At 43.2% G+C, this 24,524-nt stretch overlaps 1 protein-coding gene across 1 annotated transcript; it reads left to right on the plus strand.

Moving 5' to 3' along the window:
• Window positions 1–1,394: 1,394 nt before the first annotated feature.
• On the plus strand, window positions 1,395–24,257 carry MEP1A (meprin A subunit alpha). The gene is given in 17 exon segments (XM_032777619.2): window positions 1,395–1,463; window positions 1,545–1,569; window positions 1,677–1,730; window positions 2,959–2,967; window positions 2,970–2,998; window positions 3,109–3,184; window positions 4,372–4,489; window positions 8,311–8,486; window positions 14,764–14,985; window positions 15,680–15,765; window positions 15,767–15,830; window positions 18,465–18,680; window positions 20,684–21,046; window positions 21,049–21,153; window positions 22,250–22,423; window positions 23,241–23,445; window positions 24,028–24,257. Coding segments are annotated over 17 exon segments (2,139 nt in total). The 3' UTR covers window positions 24,176–24,257.
• Window positions 24,258–24,524: the final 267 nt, after the last annotated feature.

Here is a 24,524-nt window from a genome sequence, read left to right on the forward strand (position 1 = left end):
ACACTACTCATTTGCTTAAACAACTCACTGACAGCCCTCTCCTGACCCTCATTCATTTCAGGACTCAGTTCAACATTGCTGAGATGTTTTGATTTAGGGGGTACTTCTGGTTTTACTTTTGTGGAAAAGGCAATTATGAATGATAAGATTTCATTAGACTTGGCAGCCAAAATTACACCTGTGCATTGGCTTCAATGGGAGTTGAAATGGAAGGTTGTATTTGACTATGTCTCTACTTCCTGAGCCATACTAATATTTGGGGATGCAGTCTGTATGAAAAATGCTATACAAAATAAATTGTATTAAGTTAAAACAATGAGGAGTCCCTGTGGCATCTTAGAGACTAACAAATTTATTTGGGCATAAGCTTTCATGGGCTATAACCCACTTCATCGGATGCATGGAGTGAAAAATACAGTAGGGAAGTACAAATATACAGCACATGAAAAGATGGGAGTTGACTTATCAAGTGGGGGGTCAGTAATAATGAGGCCAATTCAATCAAGGTGGATGTGGCCTATTCCCAACAGTTGACAAGGAGGGGTGAATATCAACAGGGGGAAAATTACTTTTTGTAGTTTATTAAGTTAGTACATCATGAGGTGGCCATATAAGCACTTTTCTTTATAATCCAAAATGTTAACAGTGCATCTGTGTATCTTTTCAGGATAATTGTTCTTCCAGCAGCTCCCATTGGCCTGGAGCAGCAATCCGTGGCCAGTGGGAGCTGCGATCGGCCGGATCTGCGGATGGGGCAGGTAAACACAGCAACCCGGCCCACCAGGGGCTTTCCCTACACAAGGGCGACCCCTATTTGAGAAACCCTGTGCTAGAGTAACTGAAATTAGAATTGATTGGCTCTAGTTTTTTTGCGGCCCCAAGCAAAAAAAAACCCAACAACCTCCAAGAGCACAACAGCCAACGCAAAAAAAAAACCAAAAACCTCTGAGAGCGAACTGCTGAAGCAAAAAAATGCCACCCCTGGAATGCCGCAATGCCGCCTTTGGAGTCGTGCCGCCCCAAGCGCGTTCTTGGTTTGCTGGTGCCTAGAGTTGGCCCTGTCCGCAATGGAAATAACTTCCTTAATCTCTGGGCCAAATTCAGACCTGGAAGTAGTACTTGAGGTCAGGGTCTGGCCCTTCAGCTTTTGAAATGAAGACAGAAAGATATCAGGCTGCTCAATTACATGTTCTTGCAAATGGACTTAGGTAAACAATGATAATGATATCTCATGCAACTGAAAAAATACTTACTATTTTAATAATAACTCTCCTGGTAAAAATGATGGGTTCAAAGTTTCTTTCACGATGCTAAGTGCAAAGTTCAAGGAACTGCTCTATAAATTGTAAGCGTTGTGAATTGTAAATACCCTGTTTTCTCTCTTCACTGCAAGAATGGTTTCCAGTTACTTCTTCCCATGCCTGTCTCTCATATTATGTTTTGCCTATTGCACTACATTCTCGGTAAGTCTAACTCTTGTATTGCCAGATCTTCTCTTTCAGCATGTTATACATCTTGTACAACATGTATTTTACTTCTTTCAGGTTATACACCCTCCAAAGGGAGATGGTAAGGACTCAGTAAACTATTTCTAGTGTTGAGATATTTTCTTTTATTTTCTGTGGGTGAAGCGGGGGATGCATAATGTTTTTCTTCTTTATTTGCTTTTCTTATAGCACGTGATGCTGATGCTGGTGAATTGAGGGAGGACATTCCAGCAATAAATTTAGGTGGGTTGCATTTCTAATTCCCATGTAGTCTTTTTGAGATGGTTGTAAGCAAAATGCTGGTGCAGCCTTCTAATATTTAGAAGCTTTTAATTTTTTTTTTGGTCATTTTTTTTTTGAAAAACTGGGTGATATGCTCAGGCAGGGCAGGCAGTCATATCATAAACAAACATAGTGAAGGCAGACTGGGACTGAACATCCTCCTGCAACACCAGTATTCCTGAATCTTAGCTCTGCAGCAATCCTGCTGTCCAAGCTTTGGGCTTCTCCTGGATGAAAACCACAGGTCATACAGACCTGTGTGGTAATTCTGTGATATTAATGAACATCCACTAGGGTGAGAGCCTTTCACTCCTCAACACTGAGGGCTATTGGGCCAGGTCTACAGCTGAGGGGAATTTACGTTGAAGTGAATGATACTATTCCAATTGACGGTATGGCCCAGAATGGGGTTCCAATTAGGAATGGCTTTAGAAGCCAGTTAGCGCACACACACCCCCGCCATAACAGCTGGTTCTAGAGAGTGGGCAGTAATTTAGTGGCTTTACTGTGTTTCTGTCTGAACTGTATAGAAATTACATGGAAAAACACACAACAAAATAAACCCATCTCATTTAATTTTCTATTTTTTTGTAATCTGATTTTGATATATAAATAAAATATATATTGTTGCATATACAAATATATTGATAAATATATATATGCATATTCTATTCTATTCTTATCATTGGAGTGGCTTACCTAAGGATATAGTGGATTCTCCATCACTTAAAGACTTTATGTCAGAACTGGATCTCTTTCTAAAAGAGATGCCCTAACTCAGACACAAGTTATCGGCTTGAGGCAAGAATCATGGGCTGAAATCCTATGGCCTGTGTTATACAGGAGGTCAGACTTGATGATTAGAATAATTAGAATAGTTTCCTCTAAACTTAAAATCTATGAAGCTATGATTATAGTGAGGCAAAGACATTGGAGCATAGACAGCCATAAGGCAGAGTAAACCTCTCATAACGTGCTTTTTAGTAACCTGTCGAATTAGATAACAGCATCTGCTGTTAATTTAGAGACAGATCCATTACTTCAGTGAAACTAGAAACAGGCCCTTAATAATTATCCATAAATGTCAACTTGTGGCCTTCAAACTTCCATAGTTCCATAAACTCAGCATTTTTCAGGATATAAAATTTGAGATTTAATTTAAATAATCTATTCCTAAATTGCTTTGCAGCTGCTGGCCTGATATCTTTCAGGGGGATATCTTACTGCCAGTAAATATTTTGTAAATGCATGGATATAATTCGTACTCGTCATATTTGCAATACTATTAACCCTCTTCCCTATTCCAGGAGGGATTAATCTTTCCTTCTGTTTTCAACAGAATGACCGTAATGCACTGAGAAATGAGATCTACAGATGGAAGTTCCCTATTCCCTATATTCTGGGTGATGACCTAGGTAAAGCAGACTATATTTTACTCTTCAAGTTTTAGGGCCAAATCCTGGTCTCACTGGAGTTGACAGGATACCAGAATCTGACCCAACAGAAATGACAATATTCCATCCAAAGCTTTTCAAAATACATAAATAAGCAGGCCCACCAATTACACTAAGATCAAATTCCACGGCATCACAAAGATATAGCCAAAAATGTAATTTAAAGTGTTTGTGTCTTACTGCGTGTAGCAGGGTGGTCACCTGCTCCGAGCCTGAAAGGGTTACAGCTAGAGCGACCAGACGTTCCGATAAAACCAGGACCGTACCGATATTTGGGTGGTTGTCCCATGTCTCGACTAATCAATTTGTCCCTATATTTTGCTCTGCCGGCGGACATCCCCGCCATATGTGTCCCGATATTTTCTTCATCTCATCTGGTCACCCTAGTTACAGCCAGCCCTGGAAAAGGGCTGGGGCTGCGAGTTAAAGGCTAGGCTGATTGGGGAAACAGCCTCAGCTGGGGCCACACCCCATTCAGGCCACAGCTGGTCTTATAAAAGGCTGTGAGCCAGGAGTTCAAAGAGTCTCTCTCTGACTGTTGAGAGAGACAGGCCTCGCTGCTGGGGAACTGAGCAAGGTACCTGGAGTGTAGCAGGGCTGGGGGAAGGTGAGAGGAGCTTGGGAGCACCAGTCTGGAAAACCCCCAGGCTGCAGGCCTTGCTAAAGGTCAGGAAGGGTATTGGGGTTGCAGAGGTGCAGCCCAGAGTAGGCAAAGGCAGCAGATCCAAACCCCCCCTTTGCCAATGATGAATGGCTTGTACATTGCAGTCTGCCCCAGTGAGCAGGGGCTAGATGGTGACTGGCAGTAGCCATAGACTGAGGTGAGTCGGGATAGAGGGTTGGGGGTTCCCCTGGGAGGGGAGACCCAGAGACTGGGGGGATACTGCAGGGGGCAGAACCCTAGAGAAGGGACACGGGGGTCCGAGAGGGACATGGAGGCCAGTGACAGGCAGGGGACCACCCTGCAGAGGGCACTCCGGAGCTGGAAACAGAGCTAATTCCCAGGATGACCAACAGGAGGTGCCACAGCGGTGAGTTGTTCATCGCTACACTGCGATATAGCATAATGCATGTACAGCATATAGCTTATCTCCACAAACAAGTGATCTACAATATATTAAAGGTACTTTTTGAAATATATTTTCCAGATCTGAATGCCAAGGGAGTCATACTTGAAGTGTTTGAAATGTTCCGTCTTAAGTCTTGTGTGGATTTCAAGCCATACGAAGGAGAGAGCTCCTATATACGATTTCAAAAATCTAATGGGCAAGTATTATGAAGACCTCCTAAATTCTTGTTTAATTTTCTTTGTGTAGATTTGCTGCATACCCTTAAACAGCCACCACCTTCTTCCCAAGAGGTGTTTCCATTTCAGTGGTGGGCAAAGTGGTCCCTCTGCACACTCTTTACCTATTTTGCAGGCGTGTTGGGAGGCAGAATTCGGGCTTTGAAATCTTTGGAAGAAAAGATGCCATGAAAGCTCAAGTTATTGAAACGCAGTTTTTATTTCCTGTGTATAAACTATCCCCAGATCTTGAGTACAAAGGCAATAACTAGAAAAAGATAAGAATCTTATCAAGTGTATCACTTATGTATGTTTCTTTTTTCTCAGGGTTTCTTAAAGGCCTTTTCAGAGTCATAAAGATTATTCTATTTTCCCCTGTCCTCCACTCTGCCTTGGCTCATTTATCCTCCAGACTGAAGATATTCTTTCTGGATCCCATCAGGGCCCGTTCTGAGTCATCCAGAGAAGTCACCAGTGAATGACATAAAGTGGCAACACTTAGATGCTTAGATGCTGAGCATGTTGCCTCTGCAAAACTCCTGCTGGCCCAGGTGCAAGAAACTGAAGTTAATAGCTCAGATCCCAGCACATTGTGCTGCTATAACATTAGAGGTAAATATGGTGTCCAAAACTAGGCCAGTGTATTATATACTCTCTCATAAGATTTCTAAGTGTTTCTCATCCTAAATCCCTCTAGTGACAAATTCTTCTTTATCACAAGAGGTGGAAGGTTCAGTCTTCACTGTTGAGGGTGGTGTCTGTATGTATATTCCAATCTGGCCAAGTGTTTCATTGCAAAATGGCACCCAAGATGAGACCATAAGAGGAGAGATTAAAAAGATTCAGACTGTTCATCTTAGGAAGGAGACAACTAAGGGGTGTGTGTGTGTGTGGGGGGGGGGGGATGATAGAGGCCTATACAATCATGAATGGTGTGGAGAAAGTGAATAGGAGAGCATCAATTACACCTTTACATAGCATAAGAACTAGGGGTAACTTGAGGATAATTTCAAACAAAAGGAAGTACTTCTTCACACAGCACACAGTCAACCTGTGGATCTCATGGCCAGGGGACGTTGTGGAGGCCAAAAGCATAACTGGGTTCAAAAAAGAATTAGATACGTTCATGGAGGATAGGTCCATCGATGGGTAGCAGCCAAGGTGGTCAAGGACGCAGCCCTATTCTCAGGGTGTCGTTTTGGCAACGGAGGTGGGGAGTTCAAATGACACCCCCATACCCCCTTGGGCCAAAACTTTGAAAGGTCTCAATTCTGCCTTCTTCCTGTTCTTCTCCTCTCGTGGTACTGCTCTGCAATCTACCCCAATAAAGGAGAACTAACAACTTAAAATGCCTTGTTCAAAAATGTTAAGTAACACTTAACCTTCAAACTCCTGAACAGCAAATGTAACTTTACTTGTCTGCATAGTAAAGAGTGGCATTTTTATCTGTTTGAATAATCAAAGTGGTGCTTTCCGTGCCTTCTTGGTTGCAAAGATTTGAACTGCTTTCTGAAGGTCCACCGTCTGGGCCAGCTCATGCTCTGTTGAGATGGTTGCAAGGCCGACCAGCCTCTCCTGTGTCATTGTGGAACATAGATGTGTTTTTATTAACTTCAGCTTGGAGAAGCTGCGTTCTCCACTGGCAACGTTTACAGGAATTGTTAGAAGTATGCGCAGAGCAACAAAAGCATTTGGAAAGAGGGTGGTCATCTTATTTGTGCACATATATTCCAGAACAGGCTTTGGAGTTGATCCTGCTGAAATGTATCTTGAAAGGGCTTTCAGTTCATCACCTAAATCACTCGCATCAATATCGCGCATGTCAACACTGTCTCTAGTGCCCTGCATTGCTGGTGTAGGTCTTCTTCAGGTATAGTGAGGAGTTTTGGAATATCATACAATGTACCAAATATACTGCTGTGTTCCTGGAGCTGCATGAAACATTCTTCAGCTGACCGTATTGCACAGTCTAGCACCTGGTTAAAGAATTCAACTTTGAATTGTTGTTTGGGTTCTCTTATGGGATTATCCGGTGTCTCTTAATCAAAATGTCTTCTTCTTTGGTGACCTTGAGGAGGGGAGCGAAGAGGGAGGGACCTGGGCCTGCCGTCTTCTCCAGGTCCCAACCCAGGGACCCTGAGGTTTGTGGTGAACCATTTGAACTAGCGGTTCCTTCCCTGGGCTACTTCCCTCTCCTGCCCTTCAGCTTGTGAAGGGGCTTCTTGCCCTCCTTCTACACAAACCAGGTGCCCCTTACCTAGGGTTTCTTTTGGATTTCTCAGCCCACTGGAGCTCTCCTCCAAACTTTCCTTTTATCTCTCTTCAAAATTGTTCTCTTCTCCAACTCCTTCAAACTGCTCTCTGCTCCAACCAAACCTTCCTGCTCCAACTCCCACACTGTCTGACTGAAGCAGGGGTTTTTATCACATAACTGACTGCTGGTGCTCTAACTGGCTTCTGGCTTCAGGTGCTCTAATTGGCTTCAGGTGCTCTAGTTAATCTATAGGAAACCTTCTTCCCCTTGCAGGGAATAAGTCTCCCTGCTAACAGTCTCCTGCTGCCCTCTGGCCATGCTGTATCACAGTATGTATGTCTGTTTGTGTATGTGTATGTGTGTGTGTGTATATATGTGTGTGTGTATGTATATATGTATGTATGTGTATATATGCAAGCAAGAATCAGGCTGGAGATAACGAGGTTAGTTCAATCAGGGAGGATGAGGCCCTCTTCTCTCAGTTGAGGTGTGAAAACCAAGGGAGGAGAAACTGCTTTTGTAGTTGGCAAGCCATGCAGTCTTTGTTTAATCCTGAGCTGATGGTGTCAAATTTGCAGATGAACTGAAGCTCAACAGTTTCTCTTTGAAGTCTGGTCCTGAAGTTTTTTTTAGCAAAGGGCTTTGGCTGGGGCTGCAGGTTCTGGGGTGGGACAGGGCTGGGGAGGAGGAGTTTGGGCTGCAGGCAGGCTGCCGTCAGCTGGAGAGGGGCCAGAGACTCCCTGCAGTCCTCTCCCCCGCTGGCATCACACTCACCTCACACCACTGTCACTGCATGTGCTTCTAGAGCCCCTCTCGGGTCCAGGAAGCCCCCTTGCTTCCCTTATGGTGGGTGCAGGGGAAGGGGGCTGCCATAACTTGTACACCTCCTCCCCTGCTACCGCCCCTCGCAGTAGCCTCACTGGGGGTGGAGAACGGGCTACCCCTTGACCAGTGGGAGGCAGGATAAACCTGGGTCAATCTGTCCTGGCACTAGTGGTGGGGGGTACTAGGACCCTGTGGCGGCAGTTGATGCTGGTAGTTGGCAGAGCACAGCGCGGAGCTACAGGGGGCAGCTGTCTGCTGCCCAGGGCACAGGCAGGGATGCTTGGAGGAGGTGCATGGGGACAGCAGGCCACAGGGAGGAGGACCTGGCCTTGAAAGCTGGTGAAGCCGGGTCCCTGTGCCCTGAATATTGCTGGAACATAGACACCACAGGCCCATATAACTCACTGCCCCGTCTGCAATCACATCCGCCAACTCCTTTAGCACCCTCAGATGTAGAAGACTGTAGCGGAATACGATACCAGTTTTCAAGTACATAGAAGTTTGTTACGAGGAGGAGAGTGAAAAATTGTTGTTCTTAACCTCTGGGTATAGGACAAGAAGCAATGGACTTAAATTGTAGAAAGAGTAGTTTAGGTTGGACATTATGAAAAACTTCCTAACTATCACAGTAGTTAAGGGACTGGACTAGATGACCTCTTGAGGTGCCCTGCAGTCCTACACTTCTAAAGTTATATGACTATGCAATCTCTCTCTCTTTCTCAGGTGCTGGTCCATGGTGGGTGACCGACAGACTGGACAAAACCTTTCCATTGGGCAGTGGTGTGACCATAAAGCTATTGTAGAACATGAGCTCTTACATGCAATGGGATTTTATCATGAACAGTCAAGGACAGACCGGGATGATTACGTGAACATCTGGTGGGATGAAATTCTTCCAGGTCAGCTTTAAATGGCAATACAGATTTTAGGAATTACTGAGACAGAAAATACATTATTTTTCTCACTAGTACACTAGGTTTTAAAGCCTCCTGACATGGAATTTTAGAGCCAGATGAGAGTTGAGGGTGCAGCATTGGACATCTCTAAAAGCTGAAACTTGTGCACATTTAGATGTAGTAGGTAGTTTGACATCATTTTATCTCCGCTCTGCTTTTTTTCCTGAGGATAACACAGATCAGAGAGGCAGCATTGCCTAGTGAATAGGGGACTGGCCTAGATGTCAGGAGCCCTTAAGCAAGTCACTTCACCTCTGCTTTCCCTCTCCCTATTTCTCTGCATTCTCTTTTTGAATGAGAAGCTCTTTGGGGTTGGGGCAGTGTTTTACTATGGAGTTATACAGTACTTAGCACATTGTGGTCCTAGTGCTAGACGTTCATGTGATATAAATTATAGTAAGGAAAGGAGAATGCACACATAAGTAGAAGAATGGAAGAATTGAGGTCCAACAAAAACCTGTCCCATGTGACCATGTAACAAAGGACTGGCATCCTTATTGCTAGTCTCAGCACCAAGATCGTGAGCCACTCTTTTACTCTTAGTGGTGGTTCTTTTTGCTCGGTGTTGAGGTACGTTGGTGGGACTGTATAGGGAAGCTTGCAGAGTTGTTGCATGGTATATATGATTTCAATCACCAGGGCTATCCACCCACCACCTTTCACAAGCACTAAATAAATGCAAGACAAACCGAAAGAAAATGTACCAGAATAATTCAGTTATCTAATTAACTGATGGTAAAAATACTCTCTTCTGTCCTCCAAGCTGAATAGCTGTCATTTTGTATGGAACAGGTAACAGTAGTGTATGCATGCTCACTCAGCGCTGCCCCAACATGTGTCTGACCCGGATGGTGGCAGAAAGGTCTCTAGAAGCGAGAAAGGAGTTGAACGTCCATGCCCATTCCTTCTTTAACATCTGTGTTGGGACTGCCAGCATGACTGGGGCAGCCAACTGTTGATGGGGGGCTTTACACACCATGTTTTTCACCATTAAACTGAACTAAGAACAACTTGCCTCACTTAGGTCACCAAACAGTCATCAGATGGCAATAATTTTCAGTTGCTATTAACTTGGGCTGGATTTGAACCAGCAGTAAAATATAATAATAATAATTAATTAATATTAAATACAGGGCCTACATGCCTCAGCTGAGTTTGGGGTTCCACTGTGCTAGATGCTGAACAAACACATAGTAAGAAACAGTCTCTGATCCTTGCAATAGAAAAGACAGACCAGAAAGTATAATTATCCCCATTTTTCAGATATGTTGAAAGGCTCCACAACCCATTACCAATAGAAGCATAGAAAGGTAGGGCTGGAAGGGACCTTGAGAAATTCTTTGATGCAGTCCCCCATGCTGAGGCAGGACCAAGTCCTAGACCATCCCTGGCAGGTGTTTGTTCAACCTGTTCTTAAACACTGCCAATGATGGCAATTCCACAGCCTTCCTTGGAGGCCTATTCCAGAACTTAAAGTTTTTCCTAATATCTAACCTAAATGTTTCTTGGTGCAGATTAAGCCCATTGCTTCTTGTCCTACCTTTAGTGAACAAGGAGAACAACTGATCACCGTCCTTTTTATAACAGCCCTTAACATATTTGAAGATTGTTACTAGGTTTGCACCTTAGTCTTCTTTTCTCAAGAGTAAACATGCCCAGTTCTTTTAATCTTTCCTCATAGGTCAGGTTCTCTAAACCTTTTATCATTTTTGTTGCTCTCCTCTGAACTTTTCCAATTTATCCACATCTTTCCTAAAGTGTGGCACTCAGAACTGGACACTACTCTGCCTGAGGCCTCACCAGTGCCACGTAGAGCAGGACAGTTACTTCCCTTGTCTTACATATGACGGTCCTGTTAATACACCCCAGAATGATATTAGCCTTTTTGGCAACTGCATTACACTGACTCTCATTCATAGAATCACAGAAGATTAGGGCTGGAAGAGACCTCAGGAGGTCATCTAGTCCAACCCCCTGCTCAAAGCAATTTGTGATCCACTATAACCCCCAGGGCCTTTTCAGCAGTACTGACACCTAGCCACCATTTTGTGCATGTGCATAACAATTACCTTGAATTTTCCTTCCTAAGTATAGTACTTTGCACTTATCTTTATTGAACTTCATCTTGTTGAGTTCAAACCAAATCTCCAATTTGTCAAGGTCATTTTAAATTCTAATCCTGTCCTTCAAAGTGTGTGCAACCCCTCCCATCTCAGTGTCAGCCACAAATTTTATAAGCATACTCTCCACTCCATTATCTAATCATTAAAGGAAATATTGAATAGTATAGCACTCAGGACTGAATCCTGTGGGACCCCACTAGATATGCCCTCTCAGTCTGACAGCACACCAGGGATAGCTACTCTTCGACTATGGTCTTCAACTGGTTGTGTGCTCATTTTATGCTAATTTAATCTAGACCACATTTCCCTGTTTTGCTTATGAGAATGTCATGTGGGATTATGTCAAAAATCTAATTAAATCAAGAGATGTCATAGCTACTGCTTCCCCCTATCCACTAGGCCAGTAACCCTGTGACAAAAGGAAATTAGGTTGATTTGGCATGATTTATTTTTGAAAAATCCATGCTGGCTATTCCTTATAATTCTATTCTTCTTCAGGCACTTACAAATTTATTGATTAATAATTTGTTCCAGTATCTTGCCAGGTATCGAAGTTAGGCTGACTAATCTATAATTTCCTGGGTCTTCTTTGTTCCCCTTTTTAAAGACAAATGCTATGTTTGCCCTTCTCCAGTCCTCTGTGACCTCACCCATCCTTCATGAGCTCTTGAAGATAATGGCTAATGCTTCTGAGATTGCTTCAGTTAGTTCCTTAAGTACCTTAGGATGAGTTTCATCAGTCCCTGCTTACTTGAATACTTCAGTTTAGCTGAATAGTCTTTAACCTGTTCTTTCCCTAATTTGGCTTGCATTCCTTCCCTCTTTTTGGCAATATTAATTGTGTTGATTATCGGATCACCATTAACCTTTTTAGTGAAGATTGAAGCAAAATAAGCATTAAACATATCAGCCTTCTTGATCCCTGGAGCCATCCAGTCATCAGTTTTCTTTATTCTTTTCATATGATCAATAACACCCCTCTCTGCCTGACCTCAACTCAATATGACACATCTAATAAAATTGGAATTGACTGGGAGCATTATAACATTCTCCTGCCTAATCCAAAACAGGAAAAAATATAGCAAGTGCTTGTTAGCGTAACTTTACTGCAGGTACAATCTTCTGCAGGTGTCATTACAAACTATAGATCCCACTTCCCACTGAAATAAATCCTGCAGGCCTTACTGAAGGAAAACACCTCTTCAAGTTTCTTAGGGGAGTTGAGAGACTGCAACTCCAGCTGGGCACTGTATGAAGGACACAGTGGAAGGTTACACATGCAGGGCCAGCTTCAGGCACCAGCGGAGGAAGCATGTGTCTGGGGGGCTCATGCTAAGGGGCGGCATTCCGTCCATTCTTGGGACAGCACAGTCCGGGCAACTTTTTTTTTTTTTGTTTGAGGCGGCAAAAATATTAGAGCTGGCCCTGTCCACATGCCTTCCTCATATCTTGTATTTGCATAAAGACTGGATCATCTCTGACTATGAATCACTGGCAATAGGTGTCAGCAAAGGCTGGATCTGTACAACCTGCCAGCTGCTTCTTTTATTGGCAGCTAGTGCAGTGCTCTTTTTAGAAGAGATCTTCATCTGAAAGTTATAATGGATCTTCTGCGTGGATAGCTTCCTCTGACCTGTAAAAAGCTATAGTGCTACACTGGGAGGAGTTACATCCTTTCTGATAATTAATCCAGTCAAAGGCCTTGGCTACACTTGAGAGTTACAGTGCAATAAAGCCACCCACAGCACTGTGCCTCACTCCCCATCCACACTGGCAAGGCACGTACAGCGCTGTGCCTCCTTGGCTACAGTGCTGCTGGTACTCCACCTCCCAGAGAGGAATAACAGCTGTTGCGGAGTGGCTGAGATGCTGGTGCTCCAGTGTAAACAGGGAGTAATGTTATTATGCAGTGATTGGCCTCCGGAAACTCCCCATAATCCTTTTAACTGAAGCTTCCTCTCTTTGTTTTGTTGTGAACTCTGGATGGGGAAGTGCCCTTTCAAAGCTGTGTTTTGGGGACTGCTTATCAAAAAACCAAACACAGCTACTGTTTGCTTTGAATAAGTGAGAGGCAGGCAGGGGAGCTCCCTTTGGAATGCACACAGCTAGTGTTTGCTTGAAGAGAGAGGCGGGGCGGGGTGGTGTGGGGTGAGGGGGTTGGGGTCCACTTCCACAAGCGGCTGCTTATCTGGTCTATGAGAAAAAAAACACACAGCTGCTGTTTGCTTCAGTGAGTAAGAGAGGGGTGGAGGAGGGAGGGGGGTTGGAACTTACAAGGCAGCGTACTGACACACTCTCAGCACCCCCAAAAACCCACTCTCTTTCCCACACTCCCTGTCACACTCCACCCTTTTGAAAAGCACGTTGCTGCCACTTGAATGCTGGGATAGCTTCCCATAATGCACCGCTCCCAGTACAACTGCAAGTGTGGCCAGGACAGTGCACTGGCAGCTGGCAGTGTGGACAGACTGCAGCGCTTTCCCTACTAAGCTGTACGAAGACAGGTTTAACTCCCAGCGCTGTACTGCTGCAAGTGTAGCCATACCCAAAGTCTCAATTCAAATCTCTAAAAGGAAATAAACATAAACTTCCAAACAATCCTCAGCTCTGAGTCCCAGACCGTTGTGTTGAGCATGTAGCTGCTACCCCAATAAGCTTCACTGGGAAATAGTACAACTGAGGCTATTTAGTAACAATGGTTCATTCAGTGCAACCACATGCTATTTCTAATTGAGGAGAATGAGAATTTTAATAGCAGTGAGAAGCAGCCAAAACATTCACGGTATAATTTGAAACATTAATTTTTTCTCTCTTTCTCTTAGACTCTGCAAGCTTGAAACTGGTCCCTTCTGTGAATTATTTGCACTAAATAGGGGCCATTTTTCCTTGTAAAAATAGGTCTTTCCTTTTTTTATAGCAACATTATTTACAGGAAAACAATGGAAATGTTACAATTTCATGTGCTTCTGCAGCCAAATTGCCATTTTAGTGTCATAGGGAATTGAAAATGGATAAAATTGCAGCAAATGTTACAATATCTAGTGTGGAAAAACTGCATTTTCACTCAGCTCTAAATGGAAGATGGCTTTTGTCTGGCACGCCAGCGGAGACTGGGAGCACTCTACACGCTAAGGATGCATGTTGCATGCATCTCCCTACTGAGGAGAAATACCCCTGGTTGTTCTACAGTGAGCCGAATACCCAGGCAAACATTTGCCTCAGTAATTAAAGGCTCCAGAATGAAGCCTGTTCATCATTCCTTAGGGCTTAATCCTGCAAGGTGCTGAGCAATCTGGTCCCAATTCTTGCAAAGCACTTATTCTTGGACTTAACTTTTAAGTGTGTGAGTAGTCCCACTGAGGTCAATAGATTCACTCACATGAGTAAAATTGAGCAATTACATGCATGCTTTGCTGGATTAGACCCAGAGAGTTTCATACTTTGCAGGATTGAGGCCATGGCTAGAAGAAGACAAACTGTAATGTGAGTCATAAAGGAGGCAGAGAAAGGAAGCAAATGAGACTGAAACAAGGAGATGTCTGAGGACCTTCAGAAAAGGAAAAAACATTCAGAACCACTTTTTCAAAATGTGGCCTTATATATACGTGCACCATTTCTGAGCACTGTTACTAGCACATGCAGGCACGTGCACAAGTTCAGACTCTGCTCTCATTGAACTAGTTTACATAAGTGAGTTACGGCAGAAGTTGGCTCTTACGCGCTATAGGTACAAGATGAGTGACAGTCAAGCACAAATATATTTCATGCATGAAAATTCGATCATTTGCCTTCACGAGTGGTAGCACTCAAAAGCTACAGCTGGCAGTTATTTAAATGTGCACTAGCAGAAGACACGTGAAATGAAAACGGGGATCTAAAATAAGAGGACTTTGTTGTCAAAATTGCTTCATAAACCAATAATGTAAGATTCTAATTCTAACCATATGGTATTTGTCTTTGAAGCCACCATATTGATTCCGTTCTGCATTAATATATTGTAACTTTTGAGCTTTAGTATGTCCATCCCAGGGACATTTTTGCCTTGGGAAGGATTCTGACCATTTTAAGAATGACTCACTCATTTGTTCTTTCACCAGGCCAATCTCACAACTTTGTGAAGTACGACAACATGTTAATCTCTGACCTGAACACCCCTTACGATTATGAATCAGTAATGCATTACGAGCCATTATCATTTAACAAAAACGAGGGTGTCCCAACAATCACTGCGAAGATACCAGCATTTAATGACATTATTGGGCAGCGCTTGGATTTCAGCACCGTTGACTTAGAAAGACGGAATCGCATGTACAACTGCAGTAAGTCCACACTGAGCCATTGTCAAGTTTGCTGTGTTTTGGGGCTTTAACAGGATTTCTTTTCTCCCCCTTAATTTTTATGTCTAAATAAATAAATAAAGAGACGAGAGATCCAGACTGGGAGGAACTATAGAAAACTTGTCCTCAGTTTACCTTACTGCAGTGCTAATGGGGATGGGTGATGTGTGGAGCAGGTTATTTTCCCCATCCAAATCCCTCTGTAGGTCTCTGCTAGCCATTACTTCTTTTGAAGCAGTCCAGTAAGTGAATGAAAGACTTAAACTCATCCAATTCTATACTTCCTTCCATGCTGTGCTTATTCAGGGATCCCCCTCAATGAATTAACTTTCTCCTCCTTCAGATTCTTGCTTGAGGGTCACCTCGGTTGTGACAGCTCCAAGAAATCAGCCAATTGTCAGGTTGGACATCCGTCAGGGACAGCTGATTTTATTTGCTACCTTCAGGAACCAAGAAGTTGTGTAATAGCTGTCTATGGAATCATTTTGAGTACTCAGGGAGGGTAAAGGTTGCAGGATTGTATATGTGCTGTATGATGTGTTGCACAGAAATTTATCCATCAGGAAAAGCATACAGAAGGGAAAAACAATTTGAACAGCATTATCCCAGTCTTCCTTAAAACACATTTTATTTACTAGAGGCGTCTTTGGCTTTAACTATATGCATGTTCTTCCAGCTTCCACTCACACCCTTTTGGACCAGTGTGCTTTTGAGTTTGCCAATATCTGTGGCATGATTCAGGGCACCAGAGATGACGCAGAACTGGGTCCATAAGAAGAGCAGCCTCGCAGGAGAAGAAGACCACACGCTCCTCGGACGCTGCAAAGGTAAAATAAAAAATAAATATGTACCTGACTAAAACTTAGGGACCCCAAAGGTCACTTGGTTCATGCCTTAGCGAGGGTAACAGCTGTGTTTTAAAGACCGCTTCGGAGAGATGCTAACATTGCAGTCACACTTGGAAAATCTTGGCAGCTGATCAAACTGAAAGGTACTTCAAAGCCAGGAAAAGAACTATCTTTGAGGATACCGTTCTAAGGAAGGCTTGTTTGTTATGACTCTGGCCACGCTAGCACCCTTTTCCCTTTTCACAGCCCCTTGGCAATGTGCTTTCTTTCGATAATGAGGAACAAAGGTGCCGATATTACCAGTGCCAAATCAGAATCTTTTTGCAACATACACTATATTCTCCAAACCAGCTCAGCAATATAGAAGAGGACAAAGAACATGTATTATTGTTTAATCAGAGGTATAATAAATATATGCTGGAATGTGACCTGCCATGCCTGCCACCGTTTGATTAACAATGATTTTAGCACAACATAAGAGTGAAGAGTTGCATACAAATCTCTGGTAACTGTTACCTTTGAAACATAAATGAAGAATGAGGTATGTTGGGACTGGAACAGTCTTAAATCAATATTTGATTTCCTAAAGAATCAAACAACATATGATTTTAAGGTCCTTCTATTCAAGTGTTTAATGATAATTTTACACAAAATCCTCAGTTTTCTGTTTTTCAGATTAGGTAGAATCACAAAAATGCAAGGTCAGTCCCTAGTATGAGCCAGTGACAGAGCCCGGCAGCGTCAGTCCTGGAAGCATTTGCTCACAAATTAAAGTAAAGAGAAATTCCCAAAGGCTTGTTTGACAGCTAAGGGCCTGATTTGCCACTGCTTAGTCAGGCAGAACTCCCTCACACTTTGGGAAAATGTGACTTCAGTGGGAATTTTGCCTAAATAAGAAGTACAGGTATAATGACTCTTAGCATGAGCCACTATCATTTGAGCTAAAGGAGTAATTCCATTTGCTGGCTGTGGTGGCACATTCTTATCCTCTTACGTGGACCAGCCACTAAAGTGAAGAAGACATGGAGATTCACACTCTCTCAGGAATGGTTACACAGGATCAGATACAATTTTAACTAGGAATGGGAAATGATACTTGGAAGTAATCCAAAGGTCACCAGTAGAACATCCTGCAGGCTTTCTTTGAATTCTTTCCCCTCCTGTGATAATCAAAGTCCAGGCACCCCCAGGAGAGAACAGGGGGTCTGAACACCAAGGGATAAGCAATTGAATCTACAGGTTCTACACAATGTTACAGAGTAGAGCTGTAGATTAAGTACGGTCTTTCATGAAAGCATGTGATGTCCCAAACTTGGTGGTCATTAGGAGATCAGTGAGGAGTCCGGTGGCACCTTAAAGACTAACAGATTTATTTGGACATAAGCTTTTGTGGGTAAAACCCCACTTCTTCAGATGGTTATGGCTATGAATGTATGTGTGGAGATATGTGTAGAACATTGTACTTGTAACAAAGGTGCAACTGCAGTGTTACCTCCCACCAGGCAGGCAGGTAGGGCACCTTCCAGGCTAGCTGTTTACATGAAACAAACTCCAAGCACCTGGCATTATGCAACCCAGGGAAAGATAATGGTTGGTGAACTAAGGCAGGAGGGAGTTTCCCTACTCTCTGTAACCATGAATTCCCATAGCCTGAAAGAAAGAGGAAAAAAACTGCAAACCCATTGAGTTAAAAGGGAAGGAGTTTGAAGTGCAGGCTATCCAGAAACTGAGGGCCAGCATCTAAGCAGGGTGCTGTTTCTTAAACACTGGATCCCTTCTAGGACAGAGGGCATGCTGGGAAACTGTTCAGTGGCAGTAGGTATCTTGTGTTAGAGAAGGGGATTTAGCTAATATTAAAGTGTAAAGTCTGAGGTTGCATCTGTATGGTTAATTTCTGTGTTACTCATATGTGTTTGCTTTTCCTTATGATTTCATCTTTGAATCTGATTTTTCTATTAAATACACTTTTTTTTTACCTTAAGCAGTTTTCTGCTGACTGGGGGCAGGTTGTACTCCTTCTGGGATGATGATCCCAAAAGGAAAAGTCCAAGTGTCTGGTAGTTAAGAACTCAGGAGATAGACATGGGGAGACTTGGACGCAGAAGGGCTGTTGGGGTCACCCTAAAAGGAGTAACTAGGTGGGTGGAAGCCCTTTATGCTTGAAGGCTGGCTGCTGGTGTCGGAGCTCTGAGCTACAGTAGCATGGCACTAAGGCACCCAAAGTTACAAGGCAGGCAGTGACAGAACCTCTTTCCTGTCTGTGTGATCCCCAGAATGTCACATCCCCATTTTTTATTTCACAGGTGTAACTAAAAGGACTTTGGCTGTGTGACAGTACAGTCTAGTGGCTAGAGAGAGACTGGGGTCAAGCCCAGGATACTATTCCTGGGTCTTCTGTGTAGCCTTCCCGTGCTTCAGTTTCCCTGTTGGTAACATGGGGATATGAGACAATACCTAAAAAGACAGTGGTGCTGTGAGGCTTAAGAAAAGCACCACTAACTATACATGCAGTTGTTTCTTCTGCACTGCACATACATTTATTCCACCACAAGTCATATGCAGCAGGCAGAAAGATTAAGAGGAGGCAATAACTGATGCTCACTTTCTCTGTAGATGCTGGTTCTTCCATGTACTTCAACACTAGCTGTGGCCAGGCAGAAGATATGGCTCTCCTAGAATCCCGGATCCTTTACCCAAAGAGAACTCAGCTGTGTCTCCAGTTTTTCTATAAGATCTCCGGAAGCCCCTTGGACAAGCTTGTCATCTGGGTTAGAAAGGACAATGGCACCGGAATTGTTAACACACTGGTTAAAGTCAAAACCTTTCAAGGTATTTTTGAAAATATTAGACAACTACAAAAAATTGGAGTGAGTGAGGGGATACCATAGTGTGTTCAGAAATGAGACAAATTGGTTCAGAAACATGGGAGTTTTCCCAAACCAATCAGGTCAGCATCTTGCTATCCAGGTAGGCATTTTGGTATTTGAGCACAACATACCTACTACGTGGAAGGCTGTTTACAGGCCCTGAATGGTGAAATTCGGGTGGTCCCAAGCAATATAGGTCACAATTTTAATGCTTTGGGTAAGAGCAAAGCAGGCCTGAAAAAGATTTACATTTGTACCGTGAGGGGTAACTAATCACTGTGCTCATGCAAATAGGAGCAATGATCCCTGGCATTGTTAATGCAAATAAGAGCTTTCATTCCTGACAACTTGCACTTGAATTTGCTTCTAGAGCATTTTCCATGCAGAAAATTCATTAACTCCTCTTTGCTTGCCAGCGGAACGTGGTTCCAATGAGTCACTGAATTTAAGTGGCACCATTTAATACAAGTGCTTTGACTTCAAACTTTAAACTTGTGTCTGAACAGAGAACACGCCGAGCATCCTGGGGTCACCCTGGAATAATAGGGAAGGGTGAAGGGGTAGCCAACAAATGGTCTCAATATGCACCACACAGTCAGAGACCTAGTAGTCCAGATTCTGATACTATGTCAGTCATACTAAATGATCCCTGACTTCATGAGCAATCCCACTGATTTCAATGCACCTGACATGTAGAAATCAATTGGACTTCTCAAGGAGTCATGTGCTATTCAGTATGAGTAAAGGTATCAGAATCTGGCTCTCCTACAACAAAAAAGGGCAACATTCAGCCCCTATGTCACTCTAACGACTGCCATTGAGTCATCTCAAGGAAGGAAGGATTTGGACCTGATGGTTTATTTTGAGATTACTTTAGACCAACTTAAAAAAATGGAAAACCAAACATTGATGAGAGTTGCCACTTTTGTGGGTTTGCTTAACAGCACAAACTCAGCTACCATGAAATGGTTCTGTTGTGGTAGCAAAATCCAGGGAGTTTTGGGGATCTATGAATATCTTGCAGGTGGGATTTTCAGGATGAAAATGGCAAAATCGGGGTGATATTGGGACAGCTGGTGCCAGACTCTCTGAGCCTTTTGTTTGTCTTATTGACCTCTTATATCTTTTGTCTTTAAAAGCGTAAGCTCTTTGGGTTAGAGACTGCCATTTACTAAATATTTGTACAGCATCTAGCACAATGGGCTCCTGGTCTAGCTGGCCTCTGGTGATACTAAAATATAAATGTCTAATAGTAATAATAACAACCTGAGATCTCCACCCTTCAGGGTTATGGGGAAATCCACATGTCTTAGTAAGCATTTAAATAAGTGGTTGGATAACAACAAATGTGCTACTAAAGACTTGTCTATGCCACAAAATTAAGTTGACTTAAGTCAATGTACAGACACCACTGTAATTCATGTCCACATTTACTCCTTCTGTCAGTGGTGAGTGTCCTCACCAGGAGCATCCACTGACTGAAGTGGGGCATTGTGGAACACTGACAGCTGGAGTCTGGCAGCCAGACTCACAAATGGCTCTCCCCCACCCCAGCGCTGATAGCCCTAGCTGTCAGGTGGATGCCAGGCTCACAGGTGGGGGCCCCACTGCTCTGGGGCTGACAGCCCGAGCTGTCAGCCGGGGACCAGGTGAGCCACATGCCTGGCTGACAGCTCAGGCTGTCACACCAGGGTGGGGGAGGAGGCGGCTGACAATTTGGGTGGTCAGTGATAGGGCAGGGGTGGGGCCGTTACCACATCAACATAAGTGCTACACCTCTTGTGGAGGTGGAGTTATGATGTTGGCATAGTGGGCCACTTACTTCAGCGGAAGCAGCATTCTAGTGTAGACACTGACGTTATTGGTGAACGTAAGCCACCTTGTGCTGACCTAACTCTGTAATGTAGACCAAGCCTATGGTGTATTGTTATTAATTGTGTCCTTGGTTCTCGTTTCTTCCCATAGGAGATAGCGACCACAATTGGAAAATTGCCCATGTGACCCTCAATGTTCAAGAGAAGTTCAGATACGTCTTCCAAGGACTCAGGGGCAATCACAACAGCTCATCTGGTGGAATTTTTATTGATGATGTCACCCTAACTGAGACACCGTGCCCTGGTGCTGTATGGCTCATTCGGAACTTCACCCGCATTCTCCAGACTTCTGTTTCAGGCTCTGTGATGCGTAGTCCCCGGTTTTATAGCCCTGAGGGCTATGGTTATGGAATAACTTTGTATCCTCATGGCACATCTAATTCCTACTTTCCAAATTACACCCGCATTTCTTTTCACTTGTGCAGTGGAGAGAATGATGATGTTCTGCAATGGCCTAGAACAGACAAGCTATTATAACGGTGCTAGACCAGCACCCTGACATCAGGAACAGGATGTCCTCGAGCAGGAGCTTCACGACAGACAAGAGCCAGGTTTTGCCGAGTAAGTGGCTTCTGCGTGAAAATGACTGAAACAGCATACACAAGAGAGAGGGAGTGTGATCCAGTGGAGAGGGCATGGGACTTGGAGTCAGGAGGCCTAGTTTCCATTCCCAGCTCTTCTATTACTTTGTTGGGTGACCTTGGGCAAGTCCCTTCCCTTTTTTGTGCCTCAGGCTCCTTATCTGTAAAATAAGACTAGTGATACAAGCTCACCTGGGATAAAAATGTGCTCTATAAGTGTTAGGTGTTTATTAATAATTATTGTTTATTATTATAGGAGCAAATGAGCCCAGAGATATGAGTTTGATTCTAAATATAAAGTTCTTCAAAACGAAGTCAAGTCCCAGAATTCTGTCTGTGTTCTTAGAATGGGTTCAGGGAGGTCAGAACACTTCCAAGCCAGTGACATGATCTGATGAGTGGTGTGTCACAATGTGACATTGCAACGCCACAAGAGCATCACCTTCCCGTCATGCGCCTGACCAACTGAACATGCAGATTTTGCGGTTTGGTGACCTTGAATACGGACAGCTTGGTTGCATTTAGATTGTTACCCAAAGCAGTTTATTTAATGAGTAAAGTGGTTGGAAATCTGTGGGGGTTCTAAGTTATCATCATCCAAAGCATATCCAGTAATCCCCCATCCATATTTCTGTCTTCATCTATTGCCTCTTGCCTTATATTTAGATTATAAATTATTTGGGGAAGAGGCAGCACAGTGGGGTCCTGGTCCATGATTAGAACTCCTGTGTGATATTGCAATACAAATTAATACGAAGAATAAAGAGTTTGTCAAAGTAAAACCCCAAGAGCTGAGTCCCATCTTGCCATACCTTTCTCAGTATGATCTTTTCTATATTAATGTTTTTAATAACAAAGATTTTTCACAGAACAATAATGATTGATAAAATCCAGAACCTCTAAACTCTCACAGAGGTATTAAGAATCTAAATCTGACTTTGTGGCATGACTTCACCACTAGTTTAGTAATGCAGAAAAAGTCCTTGTAAAGCTTTAACATCTCTTGCTGAATAGCATTTGGTTCTAGGCTTTTTGCTGATTAAAACCAAGTCATGCATAATCATATTATTTTGCAGATAAAAATGATACTTCAATATGGGATAAACCATCTGTGGTTGGAACATTCGACCCTTCATGCAACTGTAACAGAAGCTTAGACTGGGGGTGGAGTAATTTCATCTCTCACAAACAGCTGAGACAGAGGAATTTCCTGAAAAATGATGACCTCATTATTTTTGCAGAATTTAAAGGTGCAGAATCTTTTCTTTCTCTTCACAGAATCATAGACGATTAGGGTTGGAAGAGACCTCAGGAAGTCATCTAGTCTAACCCCCTGCTCAAAGCAGGGCCAACTCCAACTAAATCAAACTAAACAGGTTCTTCTTTCAATGTCAATTCAGATGGGTATTCCAATAATGATTGTCATCAATCTCTGAGCCACTTCTATTTTGCTGGGACAGATTTTTAAAGATGTTGAGTTTGGTCTATTATATAGTATATATAAAACCTTAGAGCCTGAGATTTTTGAAATCCAGATCCACATTTTGCAGTCTGAACCCATCACTAACACACACAGGAATCACTTCACCAATAATTGAGATTACTTGGCAAATGACTTCATTGCAAGGCTTCTGTGGTAACTTTCTCTGTAATGTCCTCACACAGGGCTAGCTAAAAGGGGAAACTTCAGGGTTCTAGTACTTGGATGCCAAGATGGCATAAGCAGGAGGAGTTTCACTTTATTAGGCACTGGAGAATTTTCAGGCTATGCAAAGGGCACAGGTTCTATATATGTGTGTATGTATGTATATGTATATGTGTACGTGTATGTATATGTATAGAAATGTATGTATGCATTTATATACTATATATATCAATGTATATAGCAAGGGCATGTTCTCCTCTTTTTATACATGCAGAGCTTCCTCCAATACCAGTGAGAGCTCCCTACGTGGGGCAAGGAGAGATAATATGCCATTGCTGAGATCCTTTGGGATGAAAAGTACGATGTATAAAAATGTCAGTTGCTATTACCCACTGTGTCTCTCTTTATTTCCTTTTTAAAAGATCTAACCTATCTCAAAAAGACTGAAGTCCCTATTAAACCAGCCCAATCCATCACCAAAGGCCTCATTCTTGAAAGGCAGAGGAGATCAGCCCTGGACACTGGCCCCCTTGAAGACTGGTCATCCTACATGAGAGACCCGTGTGATCCAAATCCTTGCCACAATGATGGAGTCTGTGTGAATGTGAAAGGGAAAGCAAGCTGCAGGTACCAGGGGCCCCTTTTTTGCCAGCCGCCAATTTCTCATGCACTAGCTGATGCATCTAATAAACATTCAGCTCATGAGAAGCTAAAACTCTCAGTTCACCACTGCAGACATTAATATCAAATCCTCCACATTGTCAGGCACAGTGATGGGAACACAGTATTCGTTTGCTCAGCCTTTGGGAATTCTCTTTTCAGCAGTCCTCAGGGCAGTGCAGAAACTGCTCCCTCTGTGGGTGCTCCCAGGGGATGTAAATTGCCCTAAAGGAAGTGAGGATGATGTGGGAGACTTGGTCCAAGCCCTTCTATTGGGAACTGCCCCATGCAACCCAGCCATCTTGTGGGAAGCAGGGGGGAAAGTCTCCTTGAGTTCCCTCTCTTTCTCAGCTCTGGGATGGGATGGACCCTGCTCAGGGTTGTGTCTAGATGGAACATCCTCTGTCAAACCAAAGAGTCCTCAATCTACAGCAGACAGGCTCCTTAGTTCTTTCAGGAGTTCTGAATGTAGATGGATGATCTTGCAAAGGTCCTGCAGGGCAGGAAAACACCTGCCAAGCCTTTACATTTGTTGTCTTTTATTCCCAGGTGTCCTTCAGGCAACAGCTTCTTCTATACAGGTGAGAGATGCCAGGTGGCACTGGTCCATGGGAATCTCCTTGGAATGATGGTTGGTGGAGCTGCCGGAACAGTAGTAGTAATTAGCATAATTGTTTCCATGCTAACTAGAAGATAAATGCTTCAGCTTGATGATTTTCCTGGAGCTTGGGAGCATCTGGTTTTTAATGAAAACAGATGCAGGAATAAAATATGTAGAAACTCTCAAGATATGGATATAGAAATGTTCTACTAAAATCTCAGTGACAATGCTTTTGCTCTGCAGGGCATAGAATTTAAAGAGTCCTCACCTAGAACTTCTGTTTAATAAAAGTTTATAATATGAGAACAACCTGGAAAATCTTTTCTGTGTGTCTTTTTATCAGACTGTTTATTCTAAGACAAGCAGGAATGAAGCGATCCCATGCATTTGATCTAACCAGTGGAAAATAGCCAACATCCAAACTCAGATAAAGTAACTGGAAGAA

Source organism: Chelonoidis abingdonii, chromosome 3 (assembly GCF_003597395.2).
Source record: "Chelonoidis abingdonii isolate Lonesome George chromosome 3, CheloAbing_2.0, whole genome shotgun sequence".
NCBI lineage: Eukaryota > Metazoa > Chordata > Testudines > Testudinidae > Chelonoidis > Chelonoidis abingdonii.